The sequence below is a fragment of the Propithecus coquereli genome, unplaced genomic scaffold (genome assembly GCF_000956105.1).
Source record: "Propithecus coquereli isolate 6110/MARCELLA unplaced genomic scaffold, Pcoq_1.0 Scaffold252, whole genome shotgun sequence".
Taxonomy (NCBI): domain Eukaryota; kingdom Metazoa; phylum Chordata; class Mammalia; order Primates; family Indriidae; genus Propithecus; species Propithecus coquereli.
In genome coordinates this window covers 4,315,654-4,333,214 of record NW_012148086.1, presented here as the reverse complement: position 1 = coordinate 4,333,214, position 17,561 = coordinate 4,315,654, and the positions used below count along the sequence as shown (strand labels likewise).

General features: G+C 62.6%; 1 protein-coding gene across 10 annotated transcripts in view; it reads right to left on the bottom strand.

Moving 5' to 3' along the window:
• Window positions 1-3,721: 3,721 nt before the first annotated feature.
• CAMK2B (calcium/calmodulin-dependent protein kinase II beta) overlaps window positions 3,722-17,561 on the bottom strand; it is a 101,995-nt gene continuing 88,155 nt past the window's right edge. For 2 of the 10 annotated variants that reach the window (XM_012646956.1, XM_012646959.1), the window contains 6 exons: window positions 17,233-17,277; window positions 15,526-15,574; window positions 7,274-7,349; window positions 7,066-7,160; window positions 6,553-6,787; window positions 5,929-6,069 (listed from right to left, as the gene is read on the bottom strand). In XM_012646956.1, the coding sequence (XP_012502410.1) occupies window positions 6,555-6,787; window positions 7,066-7,160; window positions 7,274-7,349; window positions 15,526-15,574; window positions 17,233-17,277 (498 nt within the window). In that variant the 3' untranslated portion in view covers window positions 5,929-6,069; window positions 6,553-6,554. Of the gene's footprint in view, window positions 4,303-5,928; window positions 6,070-6,552; window positions 6,788-7,065; window positions 7,161-7,273; window positions 7,350-12,181; window positions 12,308-13,362; window positions 13,492-13,942; window positions 14,057-15,525; window positions 15,575-17,232; window positions 17,278-17,561 lie in introns of those variants that run through there. The other 8 variants (XM_012646961.1, XM_012646964.1, XM_012646958.1 and 5 more) reach the window with 6 other exon arrangements.

Genomic DNA, 17,561 nt, shown 5'->3' with positions numbered 1-17,561 from the left:
CCACGGGGGGTGGGGAGGGGTGAGCCCACCGCAGTGGCCACAGCCAGGCCAGTGCTTCAGGCTCAAGGCCTCTTTGGGGGAGAACAGTCACTGGGTCTCACAGATTCCGAGACCGTTACTTAGCTTGCCTTTCTGCTAGGACTGGCTTCCTGCTGAGGGCAGAGCCCATCCTAAGCTACTTCCATCAAGTATCACAAAGGTGACTTGTGAGAAGAGTTTGGAAGGAGCTGAGACCTGGGCTGGAATATGTGGGTGTGGTCATACCAGCACACAGGCTGGGCACTGAGCCCGGGAGAGTGGGATATTCCTTCAGTGTTCAGCCGGGAGTGTCCCATCTTCACAGGAAGATCCAAACACAGGTGCACTTACCCGCCCAGGGTCTGGGGGACACCTGCCTTGACTTGCAGTTTAACTTTGAACATCAAGATCAAAGCAATAGGTGCTGTAGTCCCTCAAAAATGGTTTTTATTGGCCTCTCTGGCTACAAGACTGCCTTGGCGACTGCCTGGGGCCTGTACATCTAAACAAGTGGGTCTTTCCCGTGAGCACCACGGGGAGGTGCCAACCTGCCTGAGGACTCCCAGAACCCTTCCTGTGGTCTGGCCAGTGCAGGCCTGCTAGTCCCTTCCTGGTCAGAGGTGGCTGGGTGGTAGAGGCTGAGGGGTTGGTCTGAGCTGGCGCCTGCCCCCAGCAGGAGGCCTGCCCCGGCCCCAAGGCCCAGTCCTGGAGACAGGCTGGAGCAGCCCAGGAGATGGGCCCAGGATGGTTCAGGCCCCTTGGGTCCTAGTGCCATGTTCCAAATTGCCTCTTCATGCCCTGCTGTGCCCCTATATGCACCCCTAGCATCCAGTCCCCATGGAAGCCCCTGCTGGCATGGTGTCATCTACAAGTTTGAACCAGTATGGTCTTGTCTTTGGGAGTCCTGCTGAGCTTGCCATTCTGCTTCCAGCTCCCACTGTGCTGACCAGGAGTCCCAGGGGCCCTGAGTCCCCAGGGTGGGTGTGGCAAGAGGGTGGGTTCTGCTGAGGATTCTGAGGACCCCACCCCTGGCTGGTTTACCTGCTGCCACCCTTTTTCTCTGGGTGCTGCTGGCCTTGGCCTACCCCTGAAGGAACCTGTCCGTGTCATTTTTCTACTACTATAGACGCCCCAAGCCCAGGGCCTGCTGAAGGCACAGACCCAGCCTGCTCACTGGTGCCTGAGATGGAGCGGAGTGGGCCTGGATTCAAGGGACAGGGACAGCGGGGTGAAGCCTTTTCCCCTCCTACACGAGTTGCTGGGGAGGAATGGGCTGGAGGTGTGAGTTTGGGGAAAGAGGAAGTGAGACCTGGCCGTGCTTTCTCCAGGGGCTGGGCCTGCCTGGGTCAGGGCGGGGTTCTGGGTCTGACTCAGGCCCTGTGGTGGACAGAGGGCACACCCTGCGTTCTTCCTGCTCCCTGTTGTGTTTAATGTTAAGTCATTTCACAAGAGTGTATTTTAATAACTGCTGCCTAACTTTTCTGTTTGAGAGGTTCCTGTCCTGATAAAAGTTGTCCTTTGAAATTCCAAAATGGTCCTGTGCTTTGTTTGAGTTTCATGGGGCACCCTTTCCTCACCAAGGCCTGCCCCTGGTGCTGTGCACCTGCAGGGGACAAGGTCCACGTTATCCTGGCAGGGCCTGTCCGGGACAGGTGCTCCAGGCCTAGCTCCTTAACCTTTCTCATAGACCTTTCTAGCAGGAGCCATATTCTTTTTTTTGCTATTAACCAGGTGAGGGCGCCCTGGAGTAGAAGCAGCCTCTGAATCCTGTTCTCTTAGGTAGTAGTAACTGCAACCAGGAGACCCTCCTGAGAAGCTGCCTCTTAACTACAGAGCCACGGGGGAGGGGGCCCTGATCCCACCGTAGGCATCCCCATCCCTCACCACTGCCCCCAGGGTTGGTCTGAAACCACCTGGCTTCCCGCCAAGCTTGGGTGGAAACTTTAGGAGCAAAGGGGGCTCCACAGGGCACTTGGGGACGTTCTGCTCCAAAGTCGACCCCTGCAGGTTCGGAAGTGAACCAGGGGCAGGTCAGACTCCAGTTTCGCATCTTGACCTGAGTTTAGGGAACGCCCAAGGGCATTTAGAGGTCCGCAGCCTCTGCAGCTGGTTTCATTCCATCTCCCAGGCAGGCGGGCCTAGAGCTTTCAGTCTGTGCTTGTGATCCTCTCCGCCGGGTCCAGGAAGCAGCCTTGAACTGAGTGCGTGGGCTTTGTCTGTTCAGAGGACCCACTGGAGCTCAGGGGGGTGAAGCCGTGCCTTCTTGGGGTGACACATGGCCCAGAGAGTTTTGTCCAAAGTAGGTGCTACTTAAAAGTGATATCCTTTTTGCCTGTAGCACTTGGCCCCACACGGCGTGGCTTAGCCCTGTGTGCTGTGCCCTAAAACCTCATCAGAGGGGCCCTGATGGCATCTGCAGAGAGGCCTCAGGAATAATGCATGCGTGAGGCTCAGCATCTGCAGCGTGTGGCCTTCCTGAGGGAGGCCTGGCCTGGAAAGGCTCCTCTGATTACAGCTGATAGGCGAGTGGAGCCCTAGATACTGTGCCTGGGGACAGACACCACCACACTTGCAGGCACTGGCCTAGATTCTTTGCACCCGGTTCTTGGGACCTGCCACCCTCCTGCCCACGCTCCTGAGAGCACTGCCCAGGTGCCGCCTGTGGGGAGTGAGCAGCTGACATCAAGGGCCTCCCACTGAGCGAGTGTGTCTATAACCAGATGCTCAGGATGGGGGAGGCTGGGGACTTCGGCCAGTTCTGGGCATGCTTCAGGCGCCCCCTGCCCATGGTGGATAGGTCCGAGAGGGTGTAGGGACACCCGTCTTACCAGAAGTTACTCGGACCCAAGAAGTGAGCATGTTGGGTGTGTGGGATATTTGGTGTTTTGAAGTCCCTGCTTCTGTGTCAGGAATGTGCAGCAGCAAGGCCTGGGATGCAAACATGGAGGGGAGGCCACACTCTGAGCAGCTTGCCATGGAGACACGAGGGTGCACCTAGGGGACCAGCAGGGGCCACCCAGGCGTGTCTGGGAGGGAGGAGGGCATTGAGGCTGCAGAAGGGCCAGCAGGGCACAGGCGGGCGCAGCTGCTCTCCTGGGCTGGGCCTGGCACCCGTTGTCCCCCATCTCTGCCCTAGACCTCTGCCCTGGTCTCCAGGTTGTGTAGTCCCCATAGAGAGCCTTTTAACCCTGGTGGCAGCTGCTTGCCACGTCATCTTTGCATCTCGCCTGCATCCGAGGTCTGAGTCTGCCATCTGTGTGGCCCGTGTGCCACCTGCCTGTATAATGTATAGAACCAAGGCCTGGCACCGTGTGTCCTCAGCACCCAGAACAGACATGGTGGCAGAGGAGGTGTGAAGGTAGAAAGCAGGATGGATGGAGTCTTGGGGCCTTCCCTTCTCATCTTTAGAGGCCACTGGGGTGGCTGGAGAGGTTGGGGCCCTGGGGGTCGGGGGCCAGTTTCAGTTCTGGTGAGGACTTCAGAGGACCAGAGGAGGTGGTGGTGACTGCTGGTGAAGCTACGACCCAGGACTGGAGGTAGCCCACCCTGGGTGCACCGTCCACCCTAGAGGGGCTTGGGAACGTCTGGGCTGGCTCAGGGTTCCATGTCCTCCACCGTCAGAGGAGGGGCCTGAGCCGGGCCAGGGACCAGGCTTGAGTCTGTATGGCAGGGTCCCGGCGTAAAGCACCCAGCTGCACTTCAAGCAGTTTGTCCTGTTTTTCTTTTATTTGCAGTTTCCCGAGACAGAACAAAATAATTTTTGTACACTTACAAGGCTCAGAAAGAAAAGACAATGAAACTCAGCAAAAAGAGAGAAAAGGGGAGGCCAGCCAGCACCGTGGGCAGCTGACTCCTGCAGCACTGGCCGGCAGGCCACTGCCACCACACCGCAGACACCTAGCTAGCAGAGCGGCTGTGGCTTGCTCTTTAGGGGTCATGCAAAAGAATTATCCCCCAGAAAAAAAAATCCCCAAATTATCCCAGACAGGCAGCTCTGTGGAGATGACAAGGTGAAGGGGAGAGGAGGGGAGGAGGCCCTAGGACGCCAGGGTGGCCGGCCGCTGGGCCACACACTGTCCATGGCGAGCCCTGCCGCTGTCCTGTGGCCCAGGGAGCCACTAGTGCGGAGCCCAGCAGATGTTTACCCTGTGTCCATGGATGGGGGCAGCTGTCCTGGGCACAGCGAGGACGGAGGTGGCGTCCACGCTGAGTGTTCGTTGGGGGACAGCCCCTTTGGATTTTAGGATCCTGTGTCCCGTTCCCCACTCCGTGCCCCTCCCTGGGCTTGATTTACGGGGGAAGATAAAGAAAATCCTTGTTGAAAACGACGTGAATGGAGGTGGGCAGGCGTTGGGTGGGAACCCGAATCTCTGCAGTCAAGGCTCCTGACCGACCCACCCAACCGGGCTTCAGAGCTGCCCCCTGCAGCCCACCTGCCTGCGGGCTCACTCTGTCCCCGAGCCTTCCCGGGGTGCCCACATCACAAGGGGCTGAGGGGTCCCACCCTGCAGTAAGCCCAGGCAGCGACACGCGGAGCACGGGGTTGGCCCCTGGGGGCAGCACTGTCGTCCCTGCGGGACCTTCCTCTCCATCCTCTGGGTCCCGGGCCCTGCGCCCACCTGCTTCTGCCCCCAGCCCTCCTTCTCTCCATGGCCTTCCCCCGGCTGCCTGAAAAGTGCCCTCACACACACGGCAGCCCTGCCAAGGGCGGGGACCAGGGAGCTGGCCTGCACGACTGAAGCCGGTGCACCCAACACCTGCCCGGCAGCCTTGCCATCCTCGTACCTCCCGTGTGCCCTGGGCTTGCGCCACTGTGGCTCTTGCTCCCTCTGCTCCTGGCTCAGACACCAGAAATGCTCCCACTTCTGCAAACACTTGTCCGGACCCCTGTCTCAGCCCAGTAGCCCCGGCAGCCACCACCTTCTGACCCCTCTCTGCCACTTGCTTCATCACCTGACCAAGCCCAGAGCCCCCGGCTCCCCGAACAGCCCCAGACGTGCACCTGGCCTCCTCCCCGCCCCCGTCGGGGCTCAGGACTTGAGGGTGGCCCGCGGTCCTTTGTAAAAAGTCTGCTCCCAGCTGCACAGTGAGAAGCCGCACGGGCCGGGGGAGGGCCAGGAAGGAGATGGGGTCAGGAGCTGCAGGGAAGGGACAGGTGTCCCAAACAGGAGGGAGTCCAGCCCAGGCCGAGTCCCCTCTCCATGCCGGGCCTGCTGGAGCTGCAGCCAACAGTGCCATCTCTTGCCAGGCGGAGGCCTGAAGCTAAGGTGTGTCCTTTTCGCACCTCACTGCCCCAGAAGGGCCAGAGCTGGAGCCCTGGGTCTCTGGGGGCATCTCTGATGGCCTTGGGGATAGGACTCTAGTCTCCTTGACGCTCCCGGGGGCGAGGGGCTGGCCTAGGCTCTGCTGCAGTCTGTCCATGCTGGGTACATGGGGACACCGGGCACGGGGAGCCCACACCCAGCCCCTCGGGGATGAAAGGAGGGAAGGGAAGGGAAAGCAGGAACGACAGCAACTCTCAGGCACGACTAGCAGGAAGGGGGCAGCCCCGCGGGCCCCCACAGCCCCTCCCCAAAAGACAGCTGACGGTCACCACAGCCAGCGAGCACACCACATGGAGCCCATGCGTTGGCGGGAGGATGCAGACGCCTTAGGTGTGGGGTGTGTGCGTTACCTACAAACTAACACCGTTCAGCACGCGACGGGGGCCTGGCGGACAAGTTCACGTCCCAGCTGGTGCCCCAGAGGCCAGGAGCATGGACGGACACACGTGGAGCGGGTGGGGAGTGGCCCCACGAATGCCAGTGATTTTTACAGCTTTTTCCTTTCCTTAGTTTTTTGTTTTTTTTTTCATTTCATCCGACGTCAATTTTTTGTGTGTGTGGTTGTCGTCGTCATCTTGTTTTTAAAAACAAATCACATCTGGTCTTGTTTTTCTGCAGACACAGGCACCAGGGGAGGGGACGAGGCAGACACAAACATGCGACAGGCAGGCCGTGTGCCCAAGGGCAGCCGGGCTCCAAACACCAACTCTGTCCGGCGAAACCAGCTCTGAAACGGGGCGGGCAGGTCGGCCGTCAGCAGCCCCTCTCCCCGCCTGCGCCAGGCTCTGCCCTCTGCCCAGGCACCGCAGGGACGGCTAAAGCGAACCAGGTCCGGAGAAGGGCTTGCTCAGGAGAGGGAGCTCGAGGCGCCCAACCCAATTACTACCTGCCTGTAAAACCGGCTTTGGTCCCCTGCACCCACTGCCTGGGGAGCCCCATCCCGGGTGCTAACGGTCCCGGCAAACAGGGCATGGTGCCCAGGGCTGTGTGGCCCAGGACCCATCCACCTGTGACCCACTCAGCTCTGGCCAGCAGGGGCAGCTCATGCCCTCATCAGCGCCCCCATCCTCTGGGGGGAATGCCACACCCAGCCTGCCATCATCCCTAATGTGGCCTCACCCAACAGCTCCAGGGCCCCCCAGGAGCAGGCTCCGCCCCACGCTGCCCCCCCGCCCCCCGCCTCCCCACCACACCCCTCAGGGGCTCTCACCTTCACTGCAGTGGGGCCACAGGCGCGCCCGAGCAGTGGAAGTGCACGTTCTGCCACTTGCCGTCACGGCGGTGCCACACACGGGTCTCCTCGGACTGGCTGGTGCGGGGCCGGCCCTGCCCGTCGATGTATTGTGTGAGCCGGATGTAGGCGATGCAGGCGGCGTCCTCCCCGATGACGTGCACGTGCGGGTTCAGGATGGTCGTGTGGATCGGCTTGCTGTTCTTGGCCAGCACTGCAGACAGCGGGCGGGTGGGGGCTCGGGCACTGCGGCCACCCCACGTGCCCGCCCTTCACCGCGCCGTCCCAACCCTTGCCTGTCTTGGCGCTGCCCTGTGGGGGAGGGCTCGGCTCTCCTGGGAGTGGCACAGCCCCCCCAAGAGTGTGATTCTGGGGGCTGGGTATGCCCTGGCGGGCACTGCCACAGGGGGTACCAGTAAGGGCCTGGCCACCCCTGGGCATGGCCCCTGGGCACGGAGGGGACAGGGCTTCCATGTCCCCTCCCTCACTCACAGTTCTCGAAGTAGAATCTGTGGAAGTCCATCCCTTCGACCAGGTTGCCCAGAGCTTCGGGCTCAAATGAGGTCAGGCCTGGGTCGCAGATTTTCCTGAGGGACAAATCCAAGTGAGGAGGATCCCCTGTGGACCCCTGACTCAGAACAGAGTCCCCCCAGGGTCCTGCATCCTCGTCCTGCACAGCCCCCCGGCCCCGGGGACTCACGCGTAGGCCTCGAAGTCGCCGTTGTTGACAGCCTCGATGAGCTGCTCCGTGGTCTTGATGATCTCCTGTTTCCGGGCTGTGGGGAGACAGGGCCCGGCCCGGTGACCATTGGCGCTGGCCCATCCCACCCCTGGACACCCCTAACACAGCCCAGGTAGGGCCTGGGGGACCAGCAGCTGCAGGCAGCACCCGCCCTGCCTATGCCCTCCAGAAAGGACCCTCTTGGGCCCTGGCACCTGGTGCCCAAACTGCTCAGCTCACAGCACCCCCTTCCACGGTCACCAAGGGCTTCCTTGTTTCTAAGTATGACAGCTTCTATCTTATTTTTCTTAAACAAAAAAATGACAAACTTTCCATCCACATAACAAAATGCCTGGAAAATGCAGAAAGGGGAAAAACCCTGACCACAGCCCCACCCCCTAGGGTCACCCTCCTGCCCTCACGTGTGCTGTGCCCCTTGGCCCACCGGGCCTTGCCCTGGGCTTCCCTGTAGCTCGGATACCACGACCAGCTCCCGGCTCCATCCTTCCGCCTGCTCTCTTCACGTAGCGCTTCCTTCATCCAACAGCCCTGCGGCGGGGGCTGCTGGAGCCGGCACCAGGTGAGGAAGACCCTGGCCCGGGCAGCAAGGAGCAGGGAGCAGGCGGGCACGGGTGGTGGCTGCAGGGTCCCCTGGAGCAGTCAGGGGCAAAGGCTGCGGGGCCAGATGGCTTGGGGGGGTCCCGGTAGGCAGGAAGAGCGAGCCCAGAGTCTCTGGCTACCCCCTTCCCTGTGGGCCCCCCTGCTTGCAGCCCCCCACCCCCATGTTCTCTGAGTCCCCTGTGCCCCGCCCACCGCCGGCTTCCAGACGCCCGCGCTGGGCCTGACGAGCAGCCCCTGTGCTGCTTTGACCACAATCGATTTTCTTTTTTAAACATACGAAACAAGCAGGGAGAATAATGTGACCCACATCTTGCTGATTCAAATCTTAACATTTTTCATCTCCACTTTAGACATTTTTTAAAGAAATGAAGCATTACATGTCACTGGAGATGCCTGTGTCCTCTTCCATCTGGCTTCACTCCCTCTCCCCACAGACAAGCACTGCCCCGAGTTAGGTCCTCGGCCGCTTCCCCGCACCCGCACGCGCATACGCACCCATACGCGCTAGTGACGTCGCGACTCCTCACGGTACCTCGCCCTGGTGAAAACGCAGACCCCCAGAGGTGCCCTGGGGGCAGGCTCCCGGGAACCCTCCCCACGTGCGTCCCCCAAACCACTACAGGCAGTGGCCGCCAGCCCTCCGCCCGCAGGGGGGCCCCGCGACGAGCATTTCCACTCCGCAGCTGCCAGTGCTGCCAGAAGGGCCACAGAGGAGGGACTGCTGGCCCTCGAAGTGTGTGAGCTTTATTCTGAAGCACGCCCTGTGGCATGGCTGCCTGTCACTCTCCCCCAGCAGCTCCAGGGCCTCTGGGAGCTCGCCCTACCCAGGTGGGAGGAGGACCAAGTGCACAGCAGAAGGCGCTGCATGCCCAGCTCAGCCCATGCATGTGCTGGGTGTGAGGGACACCTGTGTTTGCCTGGGAACACCTGTGCTGCACTCGCGGGGGGCGGGGTGCACAGCCCCTGCTGCACAGTGATGGCAGGAGGAGCCCAATGGCATCTCTGAGAAGTCGGCTACACAGATGCACACGTATGAGCAATGCATGTGTGTACACGCGTGCTCGTGCATGCACGTGCCCATGGAAATACACGTGTACTTGTGCAAAAGAGCATGCACATGTGCATGTAGGCACGTGTGTGTACCTGAGCATGTGTGCACGCATGCTAGTGTGCCTGTGTGTGGGCGCATGTGCACTTCTGGACGGCCCCATCTTCAAAGGCCCTCTCTCCTGACCCAGCTGCACTTCTGCTGCCGTCCTGTTTCTTTCTTGCCTAACTTTGTGTCCAGACCATGACACGGTTTGCTCTCAGGACAGTCTTGCTGCAGAAGCCCCGTCCCCACCCACCTGGTCGACCCTGGAACCTGGCCTCCAAGAAGGTAGACTGAGGCTTCCAGAAGCCCCTTCCCCTCCCGCTCATGCTAAGGCCACCATAAGTCCTGCTTAGCTCTGGGAGGGCACCTGGGCTCTGTCCCAACACATGAATGGCCATTCTGTCCTTGCCCTCTGGACCCTGGGGCAGCAGCATGTGACAGTTCAGGTCCCCCACCACCCCCGCTGCTACGTCCCTGCCTCTTCTCTGCCCTAATCACGTCAAGGGAGAAGTCTGTGGTGTCCACGTGTCCCAAACACCCCATGACTCAAGCGAGAAGTCTGTGGTGTCCACGTGTCCCAAACACCCCCTGACGCTTGTTAATCCCCCTTTCTAACAGACAGAGCGAGCTGCCCCTCCCCCTCCACAGGAGGCTGGCACAGCAGCATGCAGCTGGAACTGAGTGACATGACTTTGTTTCCAGCCTACTTTGATTCTACAGTCACCTTATACCTGTGGTAAGTGAAACGAATCTTTCATTTAATGAAGTAATATGGAGTGCTTTTACACAAACTGCAATTTTAAAAAGATGGGAGTCAGTGTGAAGAGAAAGTATGGAGTAAACAGAACAGGAGATGCATGGGCAGAGCTCCAATTAAAGGTGGTGACCACGTGCTCAAGTGTGGACGCAAGTCTGCTGTGGAGCCACCCGCCCGCCCTGCAGACAGGGAAGCCGAGGCTGCCCATGAGGGGGGCCCGGATGCCTCCCGAACTGCAGAGGGGCTGCTGCCCAGACCCCCGTGGGACCCAGCCCCAGCTCTGTCTCCCCAAACAGCACACAGGCACTTCTGTGTCCTCAGTGTCCGGGCCCATGAAGGACACGATACACGACTGGGGAGGGGCAGCATGAAGGGTCACCCTGGTGGTGAAGCCTGTTAGCTGAGGACAAGCTGTGTCAGGCAACGCTAGGGACAAAGCTGAGGGCATAGCAGGGGCCGGCCTGGGAGGGTGACCAGGGGTGAGCCTGTGCCGCGTGCTGCTCCCGGCTCCCTCAGGGTCAGCCGACAGGCCCAAGGAGGCCCAGAGTGTCCGGGTGGGGCCCGAGCAGGTTCCGACCCTGGCCTGGACACCTGGGACCCCAGGCTGGCCCCAAGCCCTGTCCCCCAGAGCCAGAGGTGCTGTGGGAGGGAGGGCAGCTGTGGGGGATCAGCCTGGATTGTGCATAATCCCCGATTAGGAAGCTCGAGGCCTGGGGCATGTGGAGCCCTGGGGCAGGGAGGAGCCCAGCCTGAGGTGGGCCAGAGGCCCCCTGGCCTATTTACACAGCTGGTGGGCACCTTTCTGAGAAAGGAGGTGACCACGACTGACCTGCAGGATGGCCAGGAGCCAGCCATGTGCCAACTGGCCCTGCTGCCCCCAGGCCAGTGCCCCTGGACTCCTCCTCCCCTGAGTTCCACAGGATGTCTCCCCCAGCCCTTGCCCAGCCTGCTCACGGCCCCTCCCTGTGCCCCGACACCCAGCCCAGCTCAGGACAGACCCTGGAGGGGCAGGTGGGAGCCATGGCTCTGAGGGTGAGCCTGGGCTGCTGCCCCCTGACCTGGATGCTCAGTGCCCACCACAAGCCCTGTCCTCAGAGCACCCACCCCGGGCTACTGCACAGACCTCGAGGGCAGGTCGTAGCTGGCCAGGGTCACAAGGACGTAATGGGGTGATGTTTCAGGCTGGCCCCCTTGGGCACACCTCTCCCCTTCGGCAATGGCAGTGAGGCCACTTATAACCAGATGAGATGCTGCAGAAACTGGCGGGGGCTGGGGGATGGTTCTGACCATTCCCAGAGGCTCCACGCCAGCCACACAGCGTCCCCTCCCTGTCCCTCCGCTCAGGTGCTCCCATGCCATCACCATCAAGAACCTGGTCTCTCACCTCAGCTACTCATCTCCGATCCCCTCAACGCACCCTTCTGGGGTCCTTGGGCTGACCACAGAATGCTCTGGGGGGTCAGTGCCCTCCAGGGGCTGCCTTACGCCCTCCTGGGCCACCTGGGGTGGATCAGTGACCCTTTGAGCCTGCAGGCTGTGTACCCCAACTCTCTTGAGCCACGGGTCCTGTGGCTTCACTCTCCCAGCCCCTGCCCTGGCACCTGTAGCAGCCCCCCAGGCCTGGCCTGCAGAGGAGATGGGGGTGGGCAATCCCACCTGTCACCCACGTACTCACCCAGCCACTGCCCTGCCATGCCGAGCCCCTGGCCTGGCAGCCTCTTCACTGAGAGCATCTCAGCGCCACCCCCAGCCCAGTGTCTCCCCGAAGGTGGGGGTGGTGGTGGCTGCAGCCCTGGGATGTCATCCATCCCTGTAAGCGATACTGGCGGGCGGTTGGCAGATAGGCTGGGGAGGCGGCCAGCCCGCCCCTCCCTGCCCAGGTTGCCCAGCCTGCGCCTGCCTCTCCCGCCCGCCCTGGGTCTGAGCCCAGGCCCTGGCTGCCCTAGTCTGCCCCTCCCACAGCCCCCATCCTGCTGCCCGGTGACCGGACCTGGGCAGCCTGAACAGCATAACTTCTCAGGCCTCGACTGTTTCTTTTGCATCGTTGTCCTGGCAGGTCCACCCCAACCTGAGCCAGCACCTCATGGCGTGCGAGGCCCCACCAGCGGCTGCACTGTCTGCCCTGGGCCTGTACGCGCATCCCCTCCAGCCAGTGCTCTGCGTCAGCCACAAACCCGCTGCCTTGGTGCCTTTCCTACCGGCAGCCGTCCACACGCCGCGTGCTTCAGAATCACACTCCCCACGCCGAGACCCTGCGCCATCTCCGCGAGCATCAGTGCCAGTCCCTGTGCCCCGCCCTCCCCGCAGGCCGGCCCTTCCCAGAGCGAGCCTGGCCGTGTGCCACAGCCCGGGCGGGGCTCAAGCCCTGGGAGCCCCTCAAGCAGCTGCCGCCAGGGCCACTCGAGGTGCTACTTACATGGGGCGGGCAGGGGCCCAGGGAGAGTCGGAGATAGGCAGGGCGGGGGCACTGTCGGGGGGCCCTCAGCTTCTGGGTTCCCTGAGCCCCTTCTCACCGAATTCAGGATGTCAGAGATCCTGGGGGCTGGGGTGGAACAGATGAGACATGAACACGAAACAGGCATGGGGGACACAGGAGAGAAACCCATGAGCTGACAGCCAAGCCAGAGAGTGGGTGGAGGACAGAGGGAGCCATGGGAATAGAGGGGACCATGGGGGGACAAAGAAGGCTGTGGGGGACAAAGAAGGCTGTGGGGGACAGAGGGGGATGTGGGAGACAGGGGAACATGGGGACAGAGGGAACTGTCCGGGGAGAGAGGGAACTGTTCAGGGACAGAGGGGACCGTGGGGGACAGAGGGGAACATGAGGGATGGGGGGATGTGGGGACACGGGAGACTGTGGGGACAGAGGGGCCATGGGGAAGAGGCCTCAGGAGCGAGGGGCAGGCGCTCTGTGGAGGGTGGCGTGGCTGCAGGTGCTGTGGGCAGAGGCTCCCTCCGGGAGGTGGCGTCAGGGAAGCTGCCCTTGGGAAGTGTGGAAGGCGGATGAGGGAGCGCCGGCTGGACAGGGCAGGACCAGCCTCCCCACGTGGCCATCTGAGGAGGCCACGTCAGCAGAGGCCAGGCCCTCTCCTGTCTGTAATATCCTCTTGTCCATGAGTTCCAGGGACACTAGCTGGGGGTCTGGTTCTGGCACCTTCCTCACCCGCTGACTGAGGAAGGGCACTCAGGGCCTGGCTTACACCAGAATCGGGGCAGCCCCGAGGGCAGGCCCCAGGGCTCTGTGGCCAGGGCACCAGGCTGGGGGTGGTGTCAGTGAGGCTGGGCAGCGTCTCAGCAGAGATGGCCTGAGGGGGCGGCAGAGGGGCCAGGTGCTGCCCAGGTGTGGGACAGGCCTTTGAGGGAGAGTCTGGGCTGGGCAGAAAAGTGGGGGGCAGAGAGTGGGAGGTGGGCCTTGGAGGGTGCTGGGCCTCTGGAGGGGGATGCCCAGGCAGCTGCCCTGTTGCGTTAGCGTGAGCCCGCGCAAGCCCAGCCAGGGCGGGACGCCGGGCCTCCGGCCATGCGCAGCAGAAGCTGCTGAGTGCCCATCCCAGTGCGCCCTCCCGCAGCGGAGGCAGCAGGCCCAGGGCCACTACTTACATGGGGCGGGCAGGGGACCTAGGAGAGCCGGAGACAGGCAGGGCGGGGGCCCCGCTGATAGGGGGCTCTCGGCTTCTGGGGTTCCTGAGCCCCTTCTCACCGAGTTCAGGATGTCAGAGATCCTGGGGGCTGGGGCAGAACAGATGAGATGTGAACATGAGGCAGACAGATGCATGAGAAGGTGGCAGAGTGGAGGGCAGGGAGCGAGGGAGGAGGAGCCCCTGTTCTCTTCCCAGCCGGCCTCGGGGTCCAGCCTGGAACTGGGGCCTGTCTCAGCAGCAAGAAGCCCCCAGAGCTAAGTGGAGTGCGGGGTGAGCTCCCGGGGCCTCCCGAACTGCCCAGCAGCCTTGAGCAGGAGCATGGCCCAGGGCCGGCCCCACCCAGTGACCTCCCGACAGGCCAGTGGAGGCTTCTGGCCGGGGCTTGCACAGGCTGGGGCTCACTGGGCAGAGGCAGCCCTGAGGAGCCCCGATGTGGGGCTGCAGTCAGGAGCCCATGCTCAGCTTGCCCTCAGCGTCCCCTTGGAGGGGGTGGCTGGCCCTTCAGAGTGACCCCACCGCAGCAAGGCCCAGCTACTCACATGGGGCTGGCAGGGGGCTAACGGGAGCTGGAGCTGGGCAGGGCAGGGGCCCCTCAGCTTCTGGGGCTCCAGAGCCCCTCCTCACCGAGCTCAGGATGTCAGGGACCCTGGGGACTAGGGTGGAACAGATGAGCAGGTGGTGGGCAGGGGGCCCATAGGAAGAGAAGGTGACAGGAGAAGACAGACCAAGGGCCCAAGAGGAAGGAGGGAGGTTACAGCTGCAGGACCCGAGACCACAGCCAGGGCTCATGGGGACAGAGACAGGGGTCACCCCATGGGTGTCTAGGGCCTGGGATGGCCACAGCAGGTTTGTGAAGGCTGAAGGAGTCAACACAGGGCCTGTGTCTCCAGGGCCACCTGTCAGGACCAGCAGGGCTGCATGACACGACCCCTGCCCAGAGCCAGTGGAGGCCAGGCCCAGGGAGCTGTGACGGTCACTGTAGGGCCACAGTGGCTACTGGGCCTGTCCTGACTCTGCACCAGCCCAGCGCAGCCTGGCGGGGCTTGCCTTGGCATTGGGGGCACCTGCCCTGGCCTCGAGGGGCTACTGGGGCCTCAGTCCTGAGCTTCCTCTGCTGGCTTCTCAGCTTGTCTTCCCTTCCCCTGCGGGCTCCAGGCCCAGCCACCCCCAGACCCCTCTGTCACTGCTCAGTGCCCCCCAGCCTCACCCAAGGGCAAGGGGAGAACCTCAGAAGGGGGAGGCCCGGACAGCCTCCATGCGGTTGACCTTGGGGCCTGTTTCAGTCTGTGGGGCAGCCACATGAACCTCTACTCTCTGGTGTCCAGAGCCTAAAGTCCTCTGCTCTGGGGAATAGGGGACGCCCAGGGACAGTGTCAAAGCTGGGTAGGGTCAGCAGGAGCTAGGCTGTGGCTCAGCCTTCGGGCCAGCGAGAAGTTTTCTTCCCAAACTGGCAGAATGGCTGAGCCCACAGGCCCTGGGGGCAGTCCTGATAGGGCTTGCCTATGTCACCGTGTGACCAGTGAGGGTTGGGGGCCCCATATGGGTGGCCTGGAGGTGGCAGACCCTATCCTGGGAGAGCACGAAGGACACTGGCCTGGCTCAGCATGGGGATGGGCCCTGGAGGTCGGGGTGGCACAGAAGCCACTGCAGGAGGAGGTGCCGGGGCCAGCAGAGGTGGACACGGACACGGCCCCTCGGCTGCCCAGGCACTCAGCAGGTGTCAGCTGGATGGGATCACAAGCTTAAGGAACTTCAAGAGAACAATAACGTCTTGGAGCAAATTCTACCCACGAACTCATTCTCCCGTGGGAACAGAGCTCTGGGCCCCCAGAGTGTGTTGCGATCCTGGCTTGAGGAACCAGCCCCAACGCAAGGCCACTCGCAGCTGCCTCACTGGGACACGCCAGGACCGCGCGGCCTCTGGTCATCCCAGCCATGCTGCCCACACGCTGGGCAGGCCTGACGCCCAGGCTTGGGGAAGGACTGCAGCTGCAGGGCCTCTGTGCCCACTCGCACACAACCCGGTGGCGCAGGACAGCTGACCCAGCTGAAGTCCCACCGCGTCAGATAGCAGCCCGCACAGCCGAGGCCGCTCAGGGAGCGAGGGCTGGAGCGCAGGTACCTTTGGCGTCCTCATCCTCTATGGTGGTGTTGGCGCTGTCCGAAGACTCCTGAGGAAACAGGGGGAGGCAGTGGGTCAGGACGTGGCTGAGGCCAAGCGGATGCTGCCGTGCAGGTGGACAGGGCTGTGGCAGGGCCGGCCCAGGCTCTGGGACAGGCCTCTTCCCCGGCCACTTTGAGAGGGCCTAAAGGCCACAGCCTCGGGGGACACGCCCTCCTGTGGACACCCACGTGCAGCAGTGACCAGAGAAGGCACCCAGCTCTGTGCCGGTCCCAAGAGGGCACCCTCGCCAGGAACCCCACACGCGGCAGCCGGCACAGGCTCACACGTCCCCACACACGAGGGCCTCGCCTGGCAGGAAGACTGGGATGCGCAGCCAACTCTCTTGAAAAAGAGAGGAAATCGGGCTTTTTAAAATTCTAAGACTTAAAACACGGTGGGATCTGGCTCCCAGCGAAGCAGGAGGCCAGCAGCTGGTGCACTCCCAAGACAGGGTGAGACGCTTCCAGTGGGTCTGTAGGTCCCCACAGGGCTCCAAGAGCCATGGCCTGGCCTCAGGCAGAGCGCCCCTGCCACTCACATCCCCTTCCCCAGAAGAGGTGAGACCCCCGCAGAACCACCTGCCTCTCGGGCTGGCTGTCCAGATAGGCTCTCATCTCACCTTTTTGGTGGCCTTAGAGGGCAGAGGTGGCCCTGCACTTCCCCCTGCTCCAGGGCTGCTGCCCTTCAGATCAAAAGACTACCTGCCTGTCACCAAGTCCCCAGGAGGCCTGCTCTGCTCCTCAGGAGAAAAATCTCAAAAGGTCCCCAGGGCACTGGCACCTGATCTGGACACTGCTGGGATACACTGCTCTGGCAATGTAGACCCAGGAGTAGGGTCAGGGTTCACCACAGCCCAGAAGGTTGTCTAGGGGCCCTGGAAGGGAGAATGTGACCCCATCCCAGACACACAGGCCTAACGGACACCCATCCCCAGTTGCCAGCCCCTTGGCTGCCTAGCACCCTGAGTGCCCCTCGGACCCCCTGGTCCCCGCCATGAAGAAAGGTATCTTTTGACAATGGGCTGGGCAGTGGCACCAGCCAGAAGGAAGTGGGGGCCCCACTCTGGGGGCTCTGTAAGGAGCCCATGCCCAGGCGGGAGCCTGGCTAGAGGGCCGTGCTGGGTGGGGCTAGAGGGCCGACAGCACGGGGGGGCCGTGCTGTCCCGGCCGTCCTGGAAAGGCTTGGCCCCCAGCCCTTCCCTCCCACCACCCCAGAGAGCCAGCCCCTTCCCCGGCCCCGGTGATGATGCCAATGTGATGGGAGCTGATGGCCAGAGCGGAGGGCAGAGGAGGAGGCTGCTCAGCAGGAAGCTCTGGGGAGGGAGGGATGGGGACAGCCAGGAGGGGCAAGGGCACAGTCCCTGAGAAGTGAACCCCGCTCTGGACATCAGGGAGTCCTGGACCCTGCCTGTGACAGGTAAGCCACTCAGAGCCCCGGCCTGAGAGTGCCGGCCAAACAGGGACTGGATGGCGTGCCTGGGGTCTGAGCCATCTGCTTTGTCGTGGCCCACGCAGGTGGGCTGGGCACCTCTGCCCTGCCTTGGGGACAGGTGGCCAGGGCCTCTCTTGGCACAAATGCTGCCCTGGGGGAATGCCCCAGAATCCTGTCCTGGGCCCCACTGCCTCCTGCCTGAGGAGAGCGAGAGGAGGAAAGAGGCGCCAGTACCTTAATCCCGTCCACTGGGTTATGGATGACGGTGGTTTGAGGCTCCTACAGAAGAAAGAAGACAGAGGAAGGAAAGAGAGGGAGAGTGAGAAGAGAGGGAAGCGGAGACCACCAGGAGGGGAGCTGGAGAGACAGAGGCGGCAGGCCGGAGTCTGCAGGAGAGGAGAGAGTGCAGAGCGGAGTGGGGACAGGCATGGAGGCAGTGGCGGGCAGGAATGGAACAGACGGGAGCCCTTTCTAGGCCGGAGGAGGGGCCTGTGGTCCAGGAGGGATGGGCAGCGTGGGGCCCTGAGAAGAGGCAGGATGTGTGCGGGGGGGGGGGGGGGGGG